The sequence below is a fragment of the Staurois parvus genome, unplaced genomic scaffold (genome assembly GCF_062004578.1).
Source record: "Staurois parvus isolate SC_StPar_1 unplaced genomic scaffold, SC_StPar_1.0 ptg000634l, whole genome shotgun sequence".
In the NCBI taxonomy this organism is placed as follows: domain Eukaryota; kingdom Metazoa; phylum Chordata; class Amphibia; order Anura; family Ranidae; genus Staurois; species Staurois parvus.
The window spans coordinates 9,494,166-9,518,378 of record NW_028318430.1 but is presented as its reverse complement, the minus strand read 5'-3'; the positions used below and the strand labels follow the sequence as shown (position 1 = coordinate 9,518,378).

The following is a 24,213-nucleotide window of genomic DNA, read 5'->3' as shown; positions in this document are numbered from 1 at the left end:
TTGGTTGTGGTGCACTGGTGAGGGTTTTACAGGATAAAAACAGGTGATGAGAAAGCAACATGTTGCCTCTCAGTCACCTGTCAAAAGCCCTCTAAAAAGCGATACACTGCAGACTGCTTTTCAGAAGGCAATACAGGTATAAATGAGCACTAAGAAAAAGTTCCACACTTTATAAAATCAACAACTTTCAAGTGCAATATATAATTTCCACTGTTCCCTATTGCTGCTAGTAAAATGCCTTCATATGACTGAGAGGTATCAATCTTTATAAATAATTATGTTGATAGTGAAGGAAGAATATCTATTAGAAGACATTTATATCTGAGATGCATTGAACTATGCAGGATATTGTTTATTTCTTACACTGGATATTAAACTGGAAGGCAGGGGTTTTCTTTTATTTGTCCTGAATCATTTTTGCTGCAATGTTATTTGACAACTTCACAAAAGCTCTGTCAGTTACACAAAAGAGACCTTTGCCCTCAAAGTTTACGTCCATAGGACCCTGAACTCTGAACTTTAAGAGAAGCTTCTATTTACCAACTCTTAGGACAGAACTCGTTTTTCAAATTCCCAAGTGACCAAAATGGCTAATTTGATGCAGACGACAGGCATATTCTTCCTATTATTTCTCATTCCCCAAGCAGAGCAAACAGGTAAGATTATAAACAGTATGTACTTTTATTTATAGTACACTAGAAGGTGAGGATCCTATTGTCTTCATACACGCTGTTAGTTTATAGAATATTTTGTAATGTCATATTTTATTGTAATATTATAATATATTCTGCCTCAAGATAAAGAATAGAATTTGTAAACAGCTAATTATTGGTTAGCGTAATAGTTTAGTAGTGAGGAGAGATTCTTTAGAGATATTAAGTCCTGGGTTTATTTCAGGAACCCAACTGCAGTTTGTAAATACTTCTCTTGTTTGCCGGGTTTTTATGGGTGCCCAAATTGTCTATCAGAGTTTGGGTATTAACTTGATTCTGATCAAACAGGGTCGAGAAAATTGTGTGACTGTACAAGGGTTTTAGATGGTACACACGACAAAAGCTAGAGCATATACTTTATAAAGCATCTAATAATAAGTAAGAACTATGTAACACTGCCAATATTTGTAATATATATGTACAGTATATACAGTACTTTGCAAAAGTTTTAAGCAGGAGTGAAAAAATGCTGCAAATTAAGAATGCTTTCTAAAAATAGAAGTGTTATTGAGCAGTACAATAATGAGTGTCTGCAGGCAACAGTGAAGCATGGTGGAGGTTCCTTGCAAGTTTGGGGCTGCATTATGCAAATGGAGTTGGAGATTTGATCAGGATCAATGGTGTCTTCGGTGCTGAGAAATACAGGCAGATACCTAGCTATCATGCCATACCATCAGGGAGGTGTGTGATTGGCCCCAAATTTATTCTGCAGCAGGACAGCGACCACAAACATACAGCCAATGTCATTAAGAACTAATAACATGAATAATGAAGAAACAGAAGGATTTTAAGCAGCCTACATCCACAGAAGATTTATGGTTGGTTCTCCAAGTATATAGTATAAATATATGTATTATTATAATGATCTCCCAGGGAAAGTCTGGATTAATGGTTAGTTCTCCAAGATGTGTGGAACAACCTACCTGCCCATTCCCTTTAAAAACTGTGTGCACAAGCATGGTCTATACCTAGAAGAATTGATGCTAGCTGGAAGCCAAAGGGTAGTCACACCAAATATTGATTTGACTTGGATTTCTCTACTGTCAATTTACTTTCCAATTTGTTAACTGATAAAAAATTAATACTTCTACTTCTGAAAGCATTTTTAATTTTCAAACTTTTTTCACACCTGCCTATATAAATATATGTATTATTATAATGATCTCCTAGGGAAAGTCTAGTTTCAAAACATATTTTGCGATATAAAGATTGAACGGTATTGTAGATAGATAGATAGATAGATAGATAGATAGATAGATAGATAGATAGATAGATCGATCTCTAAATTACCTTCAGGTTTCATTTGCCAGTCCTAGAATTGTTCTCTATCCAAATAGAAATCTCCATCCCCATGTCACTGAGTGGAATTGAAGCTGTTATAAAATATACTTAATAATGTATATAAACAATACTAGCTCAAACTACACCCACAATGTAATTACAAATTAAAATTTCAAATTAGATGACACATTTAAATAAAAAAACACATAAATGTAACAGGGTTCAGGCAGGAAATATAGGCATTATAGAACAATGATGAAGTTAAAAAACTCTTCGTACTGTGAAAAACTCTCAATGGTGCTCAAACCCAATCCATTTGTAGAATAACCAAGCACATAATTTTGAAACACATTTAACGTTGCTAGTGGAAGTTAGAGATCTGAATCAGTCAGATAACTGCAGGTACTTGCATAATACTGGAGCCTATGGGTATATAAGTACATTTAAGCTACTTTTTTTTAGACAATAGCCATAAACATTCGACAGTAAGTAAGCAGCTTAGTTAGGCCTCAATATAACAGAGAGTGATGAGGCAGATTTTATCTTAAAATAAACAGAGTGTACTATTTGAGAAAAAAGGCACAAATATTGTACAGTGACTGAACAGTATGCAAGCAGCTTGGTTTGGCAGTATTATAGTAGAGAGACAAGATGGGCTTTAACTTGAAATAGAAATTAGAGTTTAATATTTGAGAGACAATAGCCCAAAATACTGTACAGTGGATGTACAGTGCAGCTCCAAATAGCAGAGGGCATCAGCTGCAGAAAAAAAAAAGCTACATGATAACAACCCTCAGGTCTGGTGGTCTGATACAAGCTTTTTAAGCTGCAATCCCTCTCAAAAATGTAGACACCTCTTGGGCTGGAGCACCCAAGAGTGGAAGATTCCCAGCTGCAATTTCTTTTTTGCTGCTGTCTAAAGAGAGGTAGAGGTGCTATCACATGGAGGTAGACGTGCAGAGCCAAGCATTGCTAATGTAACCTCTTCCTTCTCGTCCCTCTCTTTCTATGTGATTATGGCATTAGAAGAGTCTCTGTGGATCTGTTTTTCTTCCCACTCCATCAATGGCTTATCATATAGGATCCCTACACTACTTTTGAGGAGGAAACTAAAATGGTCAACTGTGTTGAGCCAGTGTTTAGTGACACCTAGTGACAACACCTCTTGTGTTCCTCTTAGAGCACACAGTGGGTGGCCTTATAGATGGAAGCACTCACAAAACACATTCACTGCAACCTCCCCCATATTTTGCATAAAGTTCCCGGCCTGGCTGGTCCAACCTTGACCACCTACTACCACTTTTTATTATTATTTTTATTATTTATCTATTTGCAATTTTTTTCCCTGTAAGGCCATCACTACCCAGTTCAAATAAATATGGGTAGGGGCGGCAATTTAAATAGTTTACAAAACCACAACTTAAAGGATAAGTTTACATCTTTAAAAAAAAATAATACATGCACAAATTTTTGCAGGTAGTAAAAATTATATTTTTTTCAGTGTCTGTTAGAAAGCTGGAGAAAGTGTGAATGAACTACAAGAGTCATTGAGAACTGCAAGCCATCTGCCGCAGTGGAAGACTGGACTTCAGTTTCTTCATTCACAGATCTCTGCAAATGAATGTCGTGGCAGTTCTGTTGGAGCCCCACACAGCCGAGTCAATTTTAAAATGTGACAGCGGCTGTTCCGGGGGCTATGAGGGGGGTGAGAGGGGGTGCTGTATAGTAACATGTTACGTCACACCCTAAATATGGGTGTACCGTGTAACATCTAACTAAAGCTTAACTTAAGCTATAAAGTTGTGTTCTGTTTGTGGAAGCTTGCAGATGACTGTGAACCCTGAAGTCTGTTTCATGGCATATCATGGCAAAGAGAATAGTGCCCCTGAATCATGCATTATGAGAACCAGTAAAATAACCTCCCTTCCTCCAGTTCCTGGCCTTGTCTGCCCCACAGAAATAAATTCCCAGCTGCATTTTATCTTACATTTACTTTGTATTTACGTTTTTATTTTTTTCCTTTGTTAGGCTCTCCCTGCCCAAGTCAAGCAAACACTGATACAGATGGCAATGGAAACTGGATAAAAATATTGGCAGCAGGAAAGGATACTACAAGGAACCCAATTGGATTTTATGGGATGCATTTAAATTCCCATTCAGTTCTTATTGGTCTTTTCTTGTGAATCCAGGGACAAAAGAGAAAGGGTAGGCAGCAGCAAAAATTAAGCATACAGTCATATGACTATAGGCTGCCCACTCTTCCTCAGAATGAAGCCTTAAAACTCAAAGCAGCACTCATCAACATCCTCTCCAAGTTTTCACAGGTGTGGAAGAAATAATGTCCCCAAACCACCACGCCAAATGCCTGTATGTCACCTTAGCATTTAAACTTCCATACCAGGTGGCAAAAACAGGCCCTTCCCTTTAGTTTTTTTGCCTTTTCAGGCAAAAAACTGCTGCCAACATTTCCATCTCTTGGCAGCTTCTTTTTCCATGCTCTCCTTCTCTTTGCCAAAAAATAAAAAAAATGTCCCTCTGTGCCATCTGACTTAACATATGGCCCTGTTTTTACTGTTTTGTGTGTATACATTTAGGCCTGTGCTTTTGTCCTAAAAAAGTGGTGCCTGTGGGCAATTTGTGCAAGACCTAAGGTGCAAAGGAGCATCCTGGTATTCACTAGCACACTCCACAAGGAGCGAAGGACTTTGATGCAGAATGGCTCCCAGGTTGCAGCCCTTGGGTACACAGAATGGCATTTTTACGCTGTGCTTAAAACCTAAGTTTAGCTAAAATCAAAAACATATAAATCAGCACAAGGAATACAACTAAGAGCCAATCCAGCCTATATGCCATGAAAGAAGTTTTACCACATAGTAAAACGTCTGTCACAGCAGGGACACATAGGAAACAATTATTTCCTATATGTCCCATTCACATTGCAACACAGCCCAGCTCTCTGCTGCGGTAAAATGCAGACATGTGCATTTTATCACAGCTCACCAGGCCGAATCGCACTGTAACGCTGGGCACGTATTGTGCTGCATGACATTACAGTGAATGAAGTGTACACTTTGTACACTTCAAATAAAGCTTGTACAAAGCAAAATAAAAAATGGAGACGTGTGATGCTCTGAATTGGGCACCACATTGCTCCATAGCACAGCCAGCAATGCAGAGCAGCCGGAGCAGTTAATTGCTGTGCCTGCTCTGCAATGTGGTGTGAATTCACCCTTAAAGTTAATATGATGTGTCCCTTGTGCTGATTCTTCTTTCAACAGAGGAAGTCTTACTCCGTTCTACACCCCCCACCCCACAGTTCAAAGGAAAGTAGGACAGAGGAAGAATTCTCATAAAAGAAGTGTTAGACAGTGTAATTTGTGCTGGGAAAACTTTTGCTTTGTTTGTGCTGTGCAAAGACCTTTTACCTCTGCTTTACAGACCACCATGTTTTCCCTATCACAGATAAAACAATTTGTCTATAGTGCTGCTATGATGAAGGGGTCCTGCATAGCTCCAACATGTTGCACATTTATAGCTGTGATGTGATCCATGACATACTGCCGATAAATGCTTATATTCAGTTTTCTAAGGTGGGAAGAGGGGCACAAACATAGCACAAAGTAATGTAGGTAAAGGACACACCTCTTTCACACCATAAGTTAAGAAGCCCATAAATATTTAATACACAAAAGAAGATTGGTTAAACCGACGTTTGCTTTTCTCACCACTGCGTTTTACGTATACCGACTTTTCAAATTAACAATTGCAATAATTTAGAAGTTGGATAAAAGCCCCCTACTCCACCAGGGCACATTGAACCCCTCTACCTCCTTTGCCATTCCCTCTCCTCCTAGTCTCCTTCCCTTTTTCTTTTCCTTTATTCTGCAGAACGCTCCACCACTGCCACTTATAGGGCAGGTACCTCACTCTCTCCACTATTTATTATGGACTCCTTGGAAGCAGATTAACTGTTCCTACCAAATGTCAGGTTTCATGTTTACGGCCCGGACAAGATGATCTGTGTATGGGTGATTTCCTTGTGGCTGACACTGAATCCCTGCTTACTGGGGTCTGGATACCCTAACACCAAATGCTACTATGGAATTAATTTTGTCATGCTCTTTCTTTTAACAAGTTGCATTATGCCTATGTGTGGTCTTTTGATAGCCCTTAAGGTAGTCAGCTGTCTCTTTAACTTCCCACGTTGGAGGAACCTGAATATTGTACTATAGATAGTTAAATCTTGTTTATAGATATACAGTATGACTCTTGGCTTGTGCAACATGCAAATGTAAGCCCTGTAGGATTGTTTTGTATTTTTGTGTAAATTTTCTATTTTTTCAATAAAAATATTATAAAAAAATTGGACAAAAGGTTCCCAGTATATATATATATATATATATATATATATATATATATATATATATATATACTGCTCAAAACAGTTAAAGGAACACTTTGAAAACACATCAGATCTCAATGGGGAAAAGTATCATGTTGGATATCTATACTGATACGGACTGGGTAATGTGCTAGGAATGTAAGGATGCCCAATTGTTTGATTGAAATGAAAATGATCAACCTACAGAGGACTGAATTCAAAACACCCCAAAAATCAAAATGAAAAAATGATGCAGCAGGCTAGTCCATTTTGCTGAAATATCATTGCAGCAACTCAAAATGGTACTCAGCAGTTTGTATGGCCCCCATGTGCTTGTATGCATGCCTGACAACCTCCCAGATCTGGACCAGGGCATAACTGAGCTCATAGACATTCTTAGATTCAACCTGGCGGCGGCGGATGGACTGAAACATGATATCCCAGAGGTTTTCTATTGGATTTAGGTCAGGCGAGTGTGGGGGCCATTCAATGGTATCAACTCCTTCATCCTCCAGAAACTGCCTGCATACTCTTGCCACATGAGGCCGTGCATTGTCATGCACTAGGAGGAACCCACTGCACCAGCGTAGTGTCTGACAATGGGTCCAAGGATTTCATCCCGATACCTAATGGCAGTTAGGGTGCCATTGTCTAGCCTGTAGATGTCTGTGCATCTCTCCATGCATATGCCTCCGCAGACCTTCACTGACCCACCACCAAAATGGTCATGCTGAATGATGTTACAGGCAGCATAACGTTCTCCATGGCTTCTCCAGACCCTTTCACGTCTGTCACATATGCTCAGGGTGAACCTGATCTCATCTGTGAAAAGCACATGGCACCAATAGCGGACCTGCCAATTCTGGTGTTCAATGGCAAATGTCAATCAAGCTCTATGGTTCTGGGCAGTGAGCACAGGGCCCACTAGAGGACATCGGGCCCTCAGGGCACCCTCATGAAGTCTGTTTCTGATTGTTTGGCCTGCTGGAGGTCATATTGTAGGGCTCTTCCAGTGCTCATCCAGTTCCTCCTTGCACAAAGGAGCAGATACCAGTCTTTACCTTCTACAGCCCTGTCCAGCACTAGAGTAACTGACTCTCTCCTGGAATCTCCTCCATGCTCTTGAGACTGTGCTGGGAGACACAGCAAACCTTCTGGCAATGGCACGTATTGATGTGCCATCCTGGAGGAGCTGGACTGCCTGTGCAAACTCTGTAGGCTCTAGGTATCGCTTCATGCTACCAGTAGTGACACTGACCCTAGACAAATCTAGTGAAAAACAGTCAGAAAAGATGAGTAGGAAAAAAATGTCAGTGGCCTCCACCTGTAAAACCATTCCTGTTTTGGGGGTTGTCTCATTGTTGCCAACTAGTGCAACTGTTGTGAATTTCATTAACACCAAAGCAGCTGAAACTGATTAACAACCCTCTCTGCTACTTAACTGGCCAAATCAATATCCCAGGAATTTAACCACTTGCCTACTGGGCACTTATACTTCCTTTGTCCCCAGATCAATTTTCAGCTTTCAGCGCTGTTGCAGTTTGAATGACAATTGCATGGTCATGCAACACTGTACCCATATGACATTTTTATCATTTTCTCACACAAACAGAGCTTTCTTTTGGTGGTATTTAATCGCCACTATGTTTTTATTTTTTGCACTATAAACAGAAAAAGAGCAAAACATTTTTCAAAAATAAAATTTTCATTTGTTTCTATTATAAAATTTTGCAAACAATTAATTTTTCTCCTTCACTAATGTGCGTTGATGAGGCTTCACTGATAGGCACCACTGATGGGCACTGATGAGGTGGCATAGATAGGCAACACAAACGGGCGGCACTGATTGGCGGCACTGCCGCACAGCACTGCTGGGCGGCACTGATCAGGGCACTGATGATCAGTGCCGTTCTGCTAGGTGACAGCTGTCAGTTATCGGCAGTACTTTCCTCATGCTGTGACAGCGTGAGGAAAGTGCTGCCGATTACCGGCAACTGTATTTACTCTGTGATCTGCTGTGTCATCACAGCTGATTACATGATAAAAGGCCGCTGTGATTGGCCTTTTACCTCATCACGTGATCAGCTGTGTCCATAGGACACAGCGATCATGGAGAGCGCCGGGTGCGCGCTGCTGGGGGCGCTTTCTGGGAGGACATCATATGACACCCTCCGAGAACTGGAGAACCATGCTGTAGCCGTCATTCGGCTATAGTGCAGTTACCAAGTGGTTAATTGACTTGATGCTATACTCTGATTAAAAAGCGTTCCTTTAATTTTTTGAGCAATGTAGTTTCTCTCAACACACTAAACTGCTACATTTGAGGGAAAGCTTGTGCTTTTGAAAAACAGACTTACTGTGGAAGATCACCTGGATCGGAAAGAAAGCCTTAAAAAGAAAACTAAGGCAGCCCTAACATCTAAGAATTGTTAAGCTACAATATAATAAAAAGTTTACTTTGGATTTAATACTGCTTTAATGCAGCTAAAGATTTCCAGTGTCCAACAAAGCAACATTGACAGCTGCTCAGATCAGTTTGTAACTAGCACTTGTTTTTGTGACATGACTTTAACTTGAATAATGTACAAGTAAATTGCTCTTGCGAGAATATTTATATTGTGTTTGGAGAATACCTCTGTACTGTGTGAATAACTAGATTACTGATTTATTCATCTTTTTTTAGCATCACTTAGAAAAAAAAACTTTACACTTCAAACTTACATTACCTCCTCCACTGGCATTCCTGTGTTTAGGACAATGTTATAGAAACCATTTCCTACACATTTTACAGGTCCACCTGTACAAAATATTACTGTACGTGACTGCATAGTATTTCCTGTCTTCTTGTACCACAGTCAGAACAAAACAAAATGAAGAGTAGAAAGTTGCATACAAACCCATCAAGTTTATTGATGAAATCTACACATTAATAAAAAATACAATTATTTTTGCAACGGCTAAGCCTATTAATATCCTTTTCTAGTTTTTCTATCAGCTGAAAATGCAAACAAAATAATACAGAGGCACAAGAGAGCAAACTTCATCATTATAGAGGAACTGCTCAATGGAAATTTAGAGAGAGAATGTTATGAAGAACTATGTACATATGAAGAAGCAAGGGAAGTATACGAAAACAATGAGAACACAGTAAGTTCACTTGGATTTTTTTAAATATACATAACAAGGAACATTTAAAACGAATCCACTGTCACATTTTGTAAACAGTGCCTGAATTATGGAGTTAATATTTTAGCAAGATGTCTACAATACGGAAATTACATTCATCATTGTCAGAACATTATTAACCTCATGGAGAGCATACGTGAATGTAGCTCCTGTTGCTGTCCTCCCTTTGTACCACCTAAAGAGGAACTTTATTCTCTCAATCAACATTAACTGTTTTTCAAACCCTATGTTGGTAGCATTAGTAAATAGATAGGAAGGTATAATTTATGTACTTGTTTTATACATTTTTTTTTAAGTTTCTTCAGCTCCTTCCAGGTTTCTGACCTAGACCAAAATGATGTCATACATCCCAGAAATCTTCATGGGCATCTTTTTTCTTTCATCTGGAGGAGGGGAGCAGGAGCTTTCTCAACTAAGCACACTCTCCTGCCTACATGTCTGAGCTAAGGGCAGATTGATTCCAGGAAGTAAATACTAAATGAATCATTTGCCCTTACTCAAGATGGCCACTGCCAGAATAACTAGGGGGTGGTTTTCAAAATGATTTCTCAGCAAAATAAAGCATGCAGACATGGGCAGATGTGTTAGTTTACATTAAACGTCAAAAATTGTAGTAGTGGTTTCAGTTTGTGGTGCTCAGATTTTCCTTTTACATATGAAAAATGTCATCCACACTTATTTGAACGAATTTGGGGTGCATCATTTTTCTCTCCGCATGCACTCACTAAGCAGTGGATAATGTTACAAATGTAAACGTCTCATTTTTATATGCTGGACAAACATATCTGTAGTTTGTACTGTGTACTTTGTATGATATACAAATTAATACTACACAATGATAGAGCTATAATGTGTTTATTATTTAGCATTGGAATATTTCAATACTCAATATAAATCATCTAAAGACAAAATTAGAGGTATAATGGCTGTATCCTTAGTGGTTATATGCACTTTGAGTTAGATATATACAATATAAATATATACACTGTATAAATAAAGGATATTGAATATATTAATGCATGGTGTCATGTCCAGTGTGCTGCACATACACTATATTGCCAAAAGTATTGGACCTGCCCTTCAAATCATTGGATTTAGGTATTTTAATCACCCCCATGGCCACAGATGTATAAAATCAAGCACCTAGGTATGCAGACTGCTTCTACAAACATTTGTGAAAGAATGGGTCACTCTCAGGAGCTCAGTGAATTCAAGCATGGTACCATGATAGGTTGTCACCTGTGCAATAAGTCCATCCATGAAATTTCCTTGCTACTAAATATTCCACAGTCAAATGTTAGTGGTATTATAACAAAGTGGAAGCAACTGGGAACAACAGTCACAACATCAGCCACAAAGTGGTAGGCCACATAAAATTAAAGAGCAGGGTCCGCGCATGCTGAAGTTGCCAACTGTCTGCAGAGTCAATAGCTAAAGACCTCCAAACTTCGGGTGGCCTTCAGATTAGCAGAATGCCAGTGTGTATAGAGCTTCATGAAATGGGTTTCCATGGCAGAGCAGCTGCACACAAACCTTACATCATGAAGTGCAATGCAAAGTGTTGGATGCAGTGGGGTAAGGCATGCCGCCACTGGACTCTAGAGCAGTGGAGATGTGTTCTCTGGAGTAATGAATCACGCTTCTCTGTCTGGCAATTCAATGGACATATATGGGTTTGGCGGTTGCCAGGAGAATGGTATTTGTCTGACTGCATTGTGCCAAGTGTAAAGTTTGGCAGAGGGGGCATTATGGTGTGGGGTTGCTTTTCAGGGGTTGGGCTAGGCCCCTTAGTTCCAGTGAAGGGAACTCTTAAGGTGTCAGCATACCGAGACATTTTGGACAATTCCATGCTCCCAACTTTGTGGGAGCAGTTTGAGGATGGCGCCTTCCTGTTCCAACATGACTGCACACCAGTGACAAAGCAAGGTCCATAAATACATGGATGAGTGAGTTTGGGGTGGAGGAATTTGATTGGCCTGCACAGAGTCCTCACCTCAACCTGATACAACACGTTTGGGATACACTAGAGCGGTGACTGCGAGCCAGGCCTTCTCGTCCAACATCAGTGCCTGACCTCATAAATGCGCTTCTGGAAGAATGGTCAAACATTCCCATAGACAAACATCTAAACCTTGGGGACAGCCTTCCCAGAACAGTTGAACCTGTTATAGCTGCAAAGGATGGGCTACCTCAATATTGAACCCTACAGACTAAGACTGGGATGCCATTAAAGTTCACGTGTGTGTAAAGGCAGGTGTCCCAATACTTTTGGCAATATACTGTATGAGCATTGGAAAGTTACATAGCATTAGATCTGTTTTTAACTGTCCTTGTCATGGACATTCTATATATTGACCATTAGGTCAGTCCTGAATTTATCAGCACCAGAAAGCTTTATATCCAGTGTTGTTTGCCTGCTGTGATAACTGTGATAATATACAGTATATAATTTCTGGAAGCTGAGCTGTTGTTATCAAATCATTTATAGCTGATTCTCCACAGATTGTGTTTCACTGAAGACACTGCAGAATGCTAATATTTATATTTTTTAATATATCTTTAATAGGATGAGTTTTGGAAAGGATATTATGGTAAGTACTATCATTTTTTGCATTTTTATAGCAGGAAAGTGCACATGGAAGTCAATTTCTGGGCACAGATTGTTCCTACAATATACTATAAATGTCTCTAAAATAAAGTGATAGTTCTTCCCAAACAGGCCACACTAATGTTTGGACTATTCTCCAAAATTAAGGAATAATGTACCCTGTGTAATACAATTGTGCATGTACATGGTCCCTTAGTATCCTAATGGCTTTGGAAGTTAAAACAAATGCAAAAACACCTGATTTATGGACTTCCATAGATTAAAAGTTACCAATTACCAAAGTAACGAAGTGAAAAAATAAAAATCTGTGGCGCTTTACCCTTTTAGAAGAACCATTTTACTTATACCAACATTAAAGCCAGGAACCAAGGTACATTAAAAGAATACCTGACATACTGTATGTATGCCTGCTGAAAAAGCACTACATTCTCAATGTGTGATGTAGTTAAATACACAAGCACTTGCCAGAACCCTGACACACTTACATCCTCATCTCTGGGACTTGATATATTGTCATTAATCCTTGGACAATGCGCAGAAAGTTCAAAGCTGTACCTCCATCTGACCCTGGTTAGGGAAAAGTCACCTTCCACTGTGACAGATGCTCCAGGGCATGTAGCACATTTACATTCTATGATTGGAAGCAATCAAACTGTGTGTGGGTAAAAAATTACCTCTGTCACATTGTGCACAACTTAGTATACAGTTAATAACTAAAAATTAAACAAAGCATCCTCAAACCAAATCCAAACAAAATTACCATGTGTCAAAAATGTGAAATATAGTCGGGTTGGTAACATAGTAAAATTCCAACTCTCACCAGCTCAGAAGGGGTCTATTGAATGTGCAAAGTAAGTGAACAAGAAACAAACAACAATGCTCTTCATATCCCACTTGGTGTTGGTGTTGTTTAGCAACACCAAGTAATCTATAAAGATAATTGTTTTTTGTTACTGGTTATATGTTTTTATGTGTTGATGTATTCTTTACTGTAAATCCCAAATCTTAACTATTTACCAGAATAGCACTTCATCCTCCCTGAAAGATCTGGAGTCTCCGGTTCTAGGAAGATACACAAATCCAATAACACCTGAAGTCCAAACTTTCACAGACTAAAAATATTACCAATACAAATGTTCAAATACCAATTACCAAAATAAATATATTTATGTTGTCCACAATAAAAGTTTGTCTCTGTATTTACAGGTGGTAGACAGTGCTCTTCAAACCCATGTATGAACAATGGTGTATGCACAGACACTATTCGCAGTTACATCTGTACCTGTCCTGTAGGATATAAAGGAAAGGAGTGCAAGATGGGTAAGACAAATCAACCCATAAAAGAAAATATATATAACAATGAACTGCAGAATGTAATATACAGTGGGGATCGAACGTTTGGGCACCCCAGCTAAAAAATTGTATTAATGTGCATAAAGAAGCCAAGGAAAGATGGAAGAATCTCCAAAAGGCATCAAATTACAGTTTAGACATTCTTATAATATGTCAACAAAAGTTAGATTTTATTTCCATCATTTACACTTTCAAAATAACAGAAAACAAAAATATGGCGTCTGCAAATGTTTGGGCACCCTGCAGAATTTATAGCATGCACTGCCCCCTTTGCAAAGCTGAGACCTGCCAGTGTCATGGATTGTTCTCAATCATGGTCTGGGAAGACCAGGTGATGTCAATCTCAAAGGTTTTAAATGCCCAGACTCATCTGACCTTGCCCCAACAATCAGCACCATGGGTTCTTCTAAGCAGTTGTCTAGAAAACTGAAACTGAAAATAGTTGAGGCTCACAAAGCTGGAGAAGGCTATAAGAAGATAGCAAAGCGTTTTCAGATGTCAATATCCTCTGTTCGGAATGTAATTAAGAAATGGCAGTCATCAGGAACAGTGGAAGTTAAAGCAAGATCTGGAAGACCAAGAAAATTATCAGACAGAACAGGTCGCAGGATTGTGAGAAAAACAATTCAAAACCCTCATTTGACTGCACGATCCCTCCAGAAAGATCTGGCAGACACTGGAGTTGTGGTACACTATTCCACTATAAAGAGATACTTGTACAAATATGGTCTTCATGGAAGAATCATCAGAAGAAAACCTCTTCTACGTCCTCACCACAAAAATCATCGTTTGAACTTTGCAAATGAACATATAGACAAGCCTGATGCATTTTGGAAACAAGTTTTGTGGACCGATGCGGTTAAAATTGAACTTTTTGGCCGGAATGAGCAAAGGTACGTTTGGAGAAGAAGGGGCACAGAATTTAATGAAAAGAACCTCTGTCCAACTGTTAAGCATGGGGTTGGATCAATCATGCTTTGGGGTTGTGTTGCAGCCAGTGGCACAGGGAACATCTCACGAGTAGAAGGAAAGATGGATTCAATAAAATTTCAGCAAATTTTGGATGGTAACTTGATGCCATCTGTGAAAAAGCTGAAGTTAAAGAGAGGATGGCTTCTACAAATGGATAATGATCCTAAACACACCTCGAAATCCACGGGGGATTACATCAAGAGGCGTAAACTGAAGGTTTTGCCATGGCCTTCACAATCTTCTGACCTCAACATAATTGAAAATCTATGGATAGACCTTAAAAGAGCAGTGCGTGACAGACAGCCCAGAAATCTCAAAGAACTGGAAAACTTTTGTAAGGAAGAATGGGCAAAGATACCTCAAACAAGAATTGAAAGACTCTTGGCTGGCTACAAAAAGCGTTTACAAGCTGTGATACTTGCCAAAGGGGGCAGTACAAGATATTAACTCTGCAGGGTGTTCAAACTTTTGCAGACGCCATTTTTTTGTTTTCTGTTATTTTTAAAGTGTAAATGATGGAAATAAAATCTAACTTTTGTTGACATATTATAAGAATGTCTAATCTGTAATTTGATGCCTTTTGGAGATTTTTCCATCTTTCCTTGGCTTCTTTATGCACATTAATACAAATGTTTAGCTGGGGTGCCCAAACTTTTGATCCCCACTGTATTTAGTTTATAAACATTTCTCACAACAAGCAGTAGTTGTAACTGAGCTCCTTATATAACATTTGCTTGCAGTTTTATTCTTAGCTGGTATAAGGAAAAGATGACATTTACCCTGGGCCCGTAGGGAAAGTGGCCTATGTGTTGGAATCACAGATTGTATATTCAGAAGATCAGTTGAAACCCTGTAGACTGGGTCACTGATCAAAAGAGCTGCTGATGCACAAATCTGAAAAAATGACAAATTTGAAGTAAAGAGCAAGCCTCCAGGTTGGGCACCCACCAGACAAGAGTGGGAGGAAAAAACTATATTCGAACCATGTAATCACATAATACATCAAATAACTGAGACACTGGAAAATGGGAGGATATTTCATGATCTGACAAGTGCATCTAAATTTTCGTAGTATCTGGCGCAGCCTGCAGTGCTTACACACGGACATACCAACAACACTCTAATATATATAGTTAGAATAGGGGTGAGCTGCACTGGAAAAGTAATTTATATCCAGTGGGTGCAATACATCAAATGGCATCCAAACACCATTATGAAGAAATAGTATCCAAGGAAAAGATGCTGCAAAACCCAATGGAAAGTCTAGACACTGGACTTATGTTTTGCTGCAATGCAAACAAATGACTGATAGATCATTTTCCCAAGGTTTGCTTTAAGAGTGTCATTATGGAGGATAAACTGAAAAAAGCAAGCATTCAAGGAGAAGGTAGCTTAAATCTATGTTGATTAAAGCTCCACTCCAGGATAAAAACCTTTTTATTTACCTGTAGGTTAAGCTCTAAGTTCTTGTTTGGGTCCTTCTTCAGGTATCAACATCATTACCTTCAAGGTAAAGAAAAGAGGACGATTCATTAGAGGGGGGTGGCAGGGGACTGGCAATCTATGTTTCCTCCCGACCAGAGTCAGCAGGGGTGAGGGACTTGGATGGGGTACTTAAATTAATATATCTGGCTTCACCATGTAAGGGTAAAAAAAAGAGAAAATAATAGTGTTGGTTAGAAGTGTGTGGGAGTTATGCTCACCAAAATAGTTTTTGCCAAGAATGGGCCTTAAAATTAGTTGATATGTCAAACTGAGATACATGCTGTAATAGAATGAGAGATTGAGTGTATAGTATATACATATTTTCTGGTTTCTTACTAGTATACTTTATTGCTGACTCCCTGTAGCGGTAAATGAATGCCATCCTGATGCAGAAGATGGATGCCAGCATTTCTGTGAACCTAGATATGGACTTGACTTTTACACCTGTTCCTGTGCAGCTGGCTACAAGCTTGGTGAAGATGAAAAGTCCTGTCAACCAACAGGCAAGTCACACCAAAGGCACATAGTACATAGTGATACTCATTCAAGGATGGCAGTTCTAAATATGAGAATTAAGGCATGGATGACAGCTTTATAGGGAATATTTTTAACAATTTGCAGAATTGCAATTTAGCCAATATATAGCTTAATTGTTTTATAGGTTTTAAAAGCAATTGTCAGGTTTCATTAACAGTGAAAACATGGAAAAAAAACCTACAGGGGGAAAAAGAAGTAATTCTTACCTTCCCTACGCTTCCGTACTGTACTGGGTGACATCACCATCCTGCCAACAAGATCCTGGGGAATGTTGAGTACTTGCAAGAAGATGCTGCAACACACTGCAGGGCCATCTCCTCAGTCACATTTTGGCTACTTAACATTCTGTAGGAACTTATCAAAAGGATAATGACACCACCCTTGCCTAGGCACCTTAGGTTGAAGCTGTCTCTTCTCAGTGATATTTGGGCTACTCATGGGTGATGATGTCACTCCTTGCCTAGGCATCATAGGTGGAAGCTGGGGGAAGGGTCTTTATTTTTATCTAATTTTTCCCCCCCATAGATGTTTTTGTTTTCAAGTTTAATGTGGCATTTCAGAAAGGGGGTGCATGGTCAGTTAAAGTGTTACTAAACCCAAGATGCTACATTTACTATATTTGGTCTCCCACAGTACACAGAACATGGAAATGCATTTATTTTAGTAAATATAAACTGCTAAATACTTTTTCCCATCAGCAGTTAGAGCAGTCCTGTGACTTCTATCAGTGTCCACCAGAGCACTGGTTAAAGCTTGTAGGAGGAGTTTTCATTCTCCTCTACTGCCCAATGAGGGTGCATGACCTCTGACCCTCTGTCTGGATAACTCAGATTGTCCCTGTGCTGATCACATGCATGCTACCAAGAAAAAAAAAACAACTCTCTAGCAATACAAACCAAACTGAGCACGTGCAGCTTGCCCCAAGGCTCTGTTCTATCAGCAGATGGGTTAGGGACTGTGGAAAAAGGAGAGGATCACAGAAGATATGATCAAACATCCTTTTTACACAATACAGAGGATTAACCCCTTAGGTTCAATAGTGAGTATAACAAGCATGCTTTACTGCATATACAGACTGTATGGGGAGGGAGTTTCTCAGCTAAGCACACCCACCTGGCCTGAGTGAAGGAGCTAAGGACAGATGGATTCCAGGAAGTAAATGCTACATGAATAGTCTGCAGTTACTCAAGATGGCTGCAGCTAGAAATGTTGGAGGGTGTTTTACAAAGTGATTCCGTAACAAAACAAAAAGCATGGAGACATGGATGGATGGATGTGTTTTCTTTGAATAATTAACAATGAATTAAAGTGGAACTTCACTGTATCTGAGCACCGCAAACCAAAACTGCTATTTAATTCATTTTTAATATTGAAAGCAAACTCAACCATCCATCCATGTCTCCATAATTTGTTTTGCTGAAAAATCACCTAGAAAAACACCCCCTAGCCTTTTTGACCAGGGCCATCTTGGATAAGGGCAGAAGATTCATATAGCAATTACTTCCTGGAATCCATCTGTCCTTAGTTCAGGCATACAAGCAGGAGGATGTTCTTAGCTGAGAAAACCCCCCCTTCCTTCTTGGAGACTCCTGGGATATATGGCATCGTTTGACTAGGCATGGAAACTAGGAAGTGACTAAAGATATGTAAAATAAAAAAGTTTAAAACAAGTAACTATAAATATACCTTCCTATCTATTTACTAATGCTAGAAGCATAAGGATTCAAAATAGTCAGTGCTGATTGAGAGAGTGAAATTCCACTTTAAGTAGTGTTTTCAGTTTGTAGCAGGGGCGGACTGACCATTTGGAAACTCGGGCACTGCCCGAGGCCCGGGGGTCAGTAGGGGGCCCCATGAGATGCCCCTGGTACTTTTTCATAGGCTTTTTTGAGTTTGGGCAAGGACACAGGGGCCCCCATGATCCCCTATTGCCCGGGGGCCCCATGAGTTGTCAGTCCGCCCCTGGTTTGTAGCACTCAGATACGGTTTAGTTATACTGATATTAAACTCAAAAACAAAAATAATTAAAGTATATTAATCTTAACCTAAAAAAGGACCTTCTTCTGCTCTCCACCATCTCCACATTCTTTTTTTTTGGCTGTCATCGACTACAGTTGTTCTCCATGGTCTGAATGTAGGAATGTAGTCACAATGCTCTTCCTCGTTTCTCAGATGAATTAGGGACTATGAAATTTGTAGTGTGCATAGAGCAGTGCACATGACCACAACAAGTATACACTGTTTGTTTCAAACAGACGTGTGGGAAAAGGAGAGGTCTGGATGCTTACGGAGGATGTTAAAAGGAGGCAGAACACCACAGTAAGAAACAATTTAATGAAAGATAGATTACAGGTCCACTAAATAGTGGCTGTGTATAGATTACATATGGAGAATAAGGATATTGTTTAACGTCACTTCAATGCATCAATTGAAATAGATCTTGCATTCTTCTTTTAAACACAGAACCCTATGCATGTGGACAGTTACAAAAAGATGATGCTACAAAAGAACTAAGCTTGCAAGATAACCATAAGCCTATATTCCCCTGGCAGGTAATGACTGGATGGTGATGTGTCCAGCTAGGGAAATACTTCTCCCTGGGGTAAAAGATAAAATATGTACTGTAATGGTATAATCCATCAAATACATCTTTTTGTTTCAAGGTTCTTCTCCTAAATGCAGAAGAGACTCAACACTGTAGTGGCGTTATAATCAGTCAGTCTCTAGTGCTAACGACTGCAAAATGCACAGAACAGCATAGACCTCCATTTGTGATTGCCGGTAAGTTACTCCAAGTTTACCAAGGAAGGACTGATATATGCTTCTAGGAAAACTCTGCATAGATACCTCCCTTTTCCTGATTTTGTTTTTTAAATTGATATTTTTTTTTAACAAAATGTAGATTTGATTTATTCATGTAAAGGTTCTTTTCTATTTATGACAAAAAATAACAGATGTTTAGGTATTTAACAGTACAATTTTGCAGGAGAATATGAAGGTGAAATCACAAATATAAAGGCATAGAACATATTTGGAGTGACTCTCTTGCTATGTCGCTAAAATAAACTCTCCAAAAAAGGTGCCCCTGCGAAGAAGTCATGGAGAACTTGCTTCTTTTGCTTCCCGAGCTGCTGATTTTTGCTGTAGTGAAGGGAAACCGCACTCTTAAGATCCTGGACATTTTGACACTTTGTGATTGTCCTGGTCCCTTGCTGCACTCGGTGGGGAAGCAGGAAAATTATTTAACTATTTCTATGCAGAGGAACCTTTGCAGTGGCCCGCTCTACTGACCTTCTGCAAAGTGATCTGCGGTGGATAGGGCAGTGACTGCCAGGCATTTAGGAGGCAATACTGCTGCCTCCGCAAGGCCCCTTTTTTGCAGGATTTTCTATTGAAATACCAGGCCGTGTTTAATATCAAAACGTTTGTATATTCTATGTACGCTATGTTTTGTACCTCAAATTTTTTCAATAAAAACTTATTGAAAGTGATGCGATGGTGCAAACTTACTTTCATATTTGGTGGTCTTGTGCAGTTGCCCAAACCTTCTGGACTGAAATTTTTCATATGCTATCCCTGCTATTTGCTAAACCACTACCACCAGATCCGACTGTAGCCCTCTTAAATCTTCACCCCCCCCCCTCTATTTCTAAAACCCAATTTAAACTTCTCCTACAAATTACCACAGCAGCCAAGCAAATCATGGCCAAAGCGTGGAAGTCCCCATCTTTGAGCATTCTTGCAGTTAAGCATAAAGTTACCCAAGCAATGATCCATGCCAAAGTGGAAGCAACCGTCATAGATTCGGTCCCCAAATTTCTGTCGATATGGACCCCATGGGTGGACCAGTTCCTTCTGCCGAACTTTGATGATACGCTGCTTCTCTCTTAAGGCTATCTAGTCCTTCTTGTGAAGATACTACCATTCCATTTAAATAATACCTTGGTTTGGTCCCGAGAATCTCCTTTCTCCCCCAGAAGTTACACACCTCCCCCCCTCCTTCTTTGTACCTTCCCCTGTTTCTTCTTATTCTCCTCTCCTCCCCACTTTCTCCAAACTTAATTCTTTCCCCTTGGTTTTACGCAGAACCCTCATGCAGTTCTAGGAAATATTGCTCTCCTCCCAGAGCTTGACCATGTCTCATCTTCCTTCGCTATACAAAACTTCCTTTGCTCCCAAGGGTACCTTGTTAAATGTTTATTGCACTGCACTCCCTTTCTGTGGTAGGGCAACCTACCCTCCCATATCTCCCCCTTTCCTCCTTTTTTTTTCTTTTTGTGTTTCTTATTGTTTTGTTCATGTACTTGTATTTGAGATGCCTTATATTTGTTCTTTTGGCACTGAAAATTAATAAAATGTTTGAACATGGAAAAACTTATTGAAAGTGAAATACCAGGCCGCAACTGCAAGCCACAATTAGGTTTGTGGTTACGGCATAACCCCATTCACTAAAATAGGTCATTTTTGGCAGGCAGTACAGTTGTATAGATTTTGCCACGCTGTGCCATACTGCACTGCAACTGCAGCAGTGTGTACTAATGTGGCCACCGGCCATGCCCACTTTCTGCTTGGCAGTAAACAGGAGGTAAATCCATGGCTTGACTTCCTATATTTCCAGCCTCCCCAGGGGCACCCGTGTGAATGAGCTGCTATTGTAGTAGTTTATTTTAGCAACAGAGTTAAGATCAGTTTGCCAGTTGAGATTCACAACTGAGAGAATTTATGTGGTATTCCGATTTAAATAAAAATAAAGAGGGCATTCACAGTGAGCGCAGACATACAATTTGTGTTTTGACCATATGTTCCTGATCATGCTGTGTTATTACTGGGTAACAGCACAGAGTCTGCTTTCCTGTCTATCCTAATAAATAAAAATCCAAGTGGTGTGCTTAATTGCTTACTCTTTAAAGTGGTATTAAAGCCACTTTGTTACTTTTTACCTACCTAATCTTACAATATAGCTCACCTGTAGGTAAAAAGAATATCTCCTAAACGTGCACTGTTTAGGAAATATTTGGGTTTTTCTTACAGCAGTGAATGTGCTCTGAAGGAACAGCATACCTGTGCCGTTCCTTCAGAGCACTGTGCCGTGTCCCAAGACTCCCATGCGCATGTGTGGGAGTGACATCATTGCGGCTCAGCTACCCAGATGGCCAGAGCTCACGAACGCGGAAGGAAGACTAGGTGAGGATTGAAGCTTCAACAGCAATGACAGCGTGCCTCTGGAGGGCTTAGTTTTAAGGTATGTTTTGCATAATGTACTAGTATGCAATGCATACGAGCACATTATGCCTTTACCTTGCAGAGGATTTTTTTTTAAAAAATGTGTTTAAGACACGGTTTACTACTGCTTTAAGGGATCATTCATACAAGTGGCAAGGACTGCCACTCCTCTACAAAAAAAAAAAAAAAAAGATTCTTGCTTGAGTTGCTTTTCAGAGGCATTTTACAGGCTCTGAGAAGGCAATCTATTGCCTCTTCTCCACCTTTTTTAACCCCCTAAAATGATGCACCACTGTATGGATGTGGTTCTGTGGCAGTTGCAGCATGAGCCTATTCACTTGAATGGGCCGTGTTCAATGAACGGTAGTGCCTGTTGAACATGACAGGTATCATTCCTGCCACTGCCGTAAAGCAAAACATTGTGGTCATGGAACATATACATCCCCAGCTGCTGTCTTCTCAGCTAAAGGGATAGTGGTAAAAACATAGCTTAACCACATGGTTTTAGTGCCCCCAACCACAAGTGAGAACAAGCCCCATGGATATATTCACATGTTCCAATTTGTCCTTTTTTACTGATATTTCACTTCCAACCTATATGCCATTTTGATAATTTACCTACTGCTGATTATTTATAATATTTCACAGGAAACCGTGATCCAGAAAATAAGCAAAAGATAAAAGTAGAGGGCTATCGTGTCCACTCCAAATATTCTAAGCATACTGGAGACAACAACATAGCCTTAGTGAAGCTGCAAGACAGTATCAAGTTCCACAAACATGCTTTACCCATTTGCATTCCTCAGAAGGACTTTGCTGAGAATGTGTTAATGCCACGTATATCGGGTACCGTGAGTGGGTGGAAGCTTCCCTCCAACAAAACTTTGGAAATACAGCCTTTTCAATTCTCTGCAACAGAAACTAACAAAGAACACTGTGAGTCGACTTTCAATGTAACACTATCAAATCGATTGTTCTGTGGGAAATCAAAGAGCAGTATGGATTCTGCTATAGTGGATGGGAGCCATTTTACCATTGAACACAAGGGTGCCTGGTTCTTGATAGGTGTAATGGGCACAAATAATACAGAGGCCAGCAGCCCAAATGTATTTTTATTTACTAAAATCTCTAGATATATAATGTGGTTAGTACAGAACAGTGGATAATCACTTACTGTACATTCATTTTGTAAATTATTACAGAACGTACACTTTTCCAATTATTTTTTACACCTCATGCTCTTCGAATGAGTTTAAGGTATATTTTGCTTAACAAAGAATATCCTCACTTTTACAAAGCTCTGTATAACCTTAATACCAGGGATGGCAATTCTTAAGTAATGCATAACCAAATATTGTATATAAGACTCTTAAGTAATCATTTTGCATTAATAAGTCTATTTTTAAAAAAGGTTTTATACCTACAGTTTGGGCAGATGAAAAATACACCAGCTAATGCAACTCTGTAATCATTATTATGTCATTAAAGTTATTTTTTTAATGCAAGCCATGTAAGTACCTGAATTTGACTTGGTATTAGCTTCTTGCAGTCCCAGTACAGCAGCAACCAGATTAGGATTGGGAGAAGCAGCATGAGTAACCAATCAGTTGTGCTGCAGTGCCCATGTGTTTACAAAAGACATGCTACCACCTTCCATGGCTTTCTTGAGCTCTCCCATCCGACCGGGGAATCCGAGAATGCAGCCAGCAGTTCCGCCAGCTGACCATAGAGCTGATCGGAGATCAGAGTGGCTCCAATCATTGCTATGGTCTAAGAGACCAGAAGCTACAAACATTTCATCATTTCTGTTTTTGCTGGATATTAAAAGCGCCATTTTTAATTTGGGAAAGTGTCTGATCACACCAGTCTTGGTGTGATCAGATACTTTAAGAGCAGTTGAGAGATATAGAGTCTAATAGACCCTAGAATTCTCAGAAAAGAATGTCTGTCATTGCCTATTGCTATCACAGGACATATTTACATTCCCTGTGATAACAATAAAAGTGATAAAAAAAAAAGGGATAGTGTAAAAATAAAAATTGACCATTTGCATATTGGGCACTTTTACCCCCTTCCTGCCCAGGCCAATGTTCAGCTTACAGCGCTGTCACAGTTTGAATGACAATTGCGTGGTCATGCAACACTGCACCCAAACAAAAATTTTATCTTTTTTTTTATACACATAAGAGCTTTCTTTTAGTGGTACTTAATCACCACTGGGTTTTTTATTTTTTTGCTAAACAAACTAAAAAGACTGAAAAGTTTGAAAAAAAAAAGTTTTTCTTAGTTTTTGTTATAAAACTCTGTACATAAGTCATTTTTCTACTTCACTGATGTGCGCTAATAAGGCTGCACTAATGGGCACTGACAGGCGGCACTGGCAGGCATCACTGATGGGCACTGAAAGGCAGCACTCATATATGGCACTGATAGGAGTTACTGACTGGCACTGATAGTTGGCACTGAAAGGCAGC

The 24,213-nt window shown here is 39.6% G+C and overlaps 1 protein-coding gene across 1 annotated transcript; it reads left to right on the top strand.

Moving 5' to 3' along the window:
- The first annotated feature begins 528 nt into the window (after positions 1–528).
- On the top strand, positions 529–23,244 carry PROZ (protein Z, vitamin K dependent plasma glycoprotein). Its single transcript, XM_089693560.1, has 8 exons — positions 529–656; positions 9,359–9,522; positions 12,128–12,152; positions 13,376–13,489; positions 16,345–16,482; positions 18,980–19,068; positions 19,180–19,297; positions 22,388–23,244. The coding sequence occupies exons 1-8, from the start codon at positions 587–589 to the stop codon at positions 22,903–22,905; spliced, it is 1,236 nt and encodes a 411-aa protein (XP_089549686.1). The 5' UTR covers positions 529–586; the 3' UTR covers positions 22,906–23,244.
- The last annotated feature ends 969 nt before the right edge of the window (positions 23,245–24,213 follow it).

Excerpts from the sequence above, each read along its gene's own strand:
- PROZ (XM_089693560.1), top strand. The coding sequence starts at position 587 with ATGGCTAATTTGATGCAGACGACAGGCATATTCTTCCTATTATTTCTC. Across the intron at positions 657-9,358 it reads TCCCCAAGCAGAGCAAACAG|TTTTTCTATCAGCTGAAAAT; the intron begins GTAAGATTATAA and ends ATCCTTTTCTAG. Across the intron at positions 12,153-13,375 it reads GTTTTGGAAAGGATATTATG|GTGGTAGACAGTGCTCTTCA; the intron begins GTAAGTACTATC and ends CTGTATTTACAG.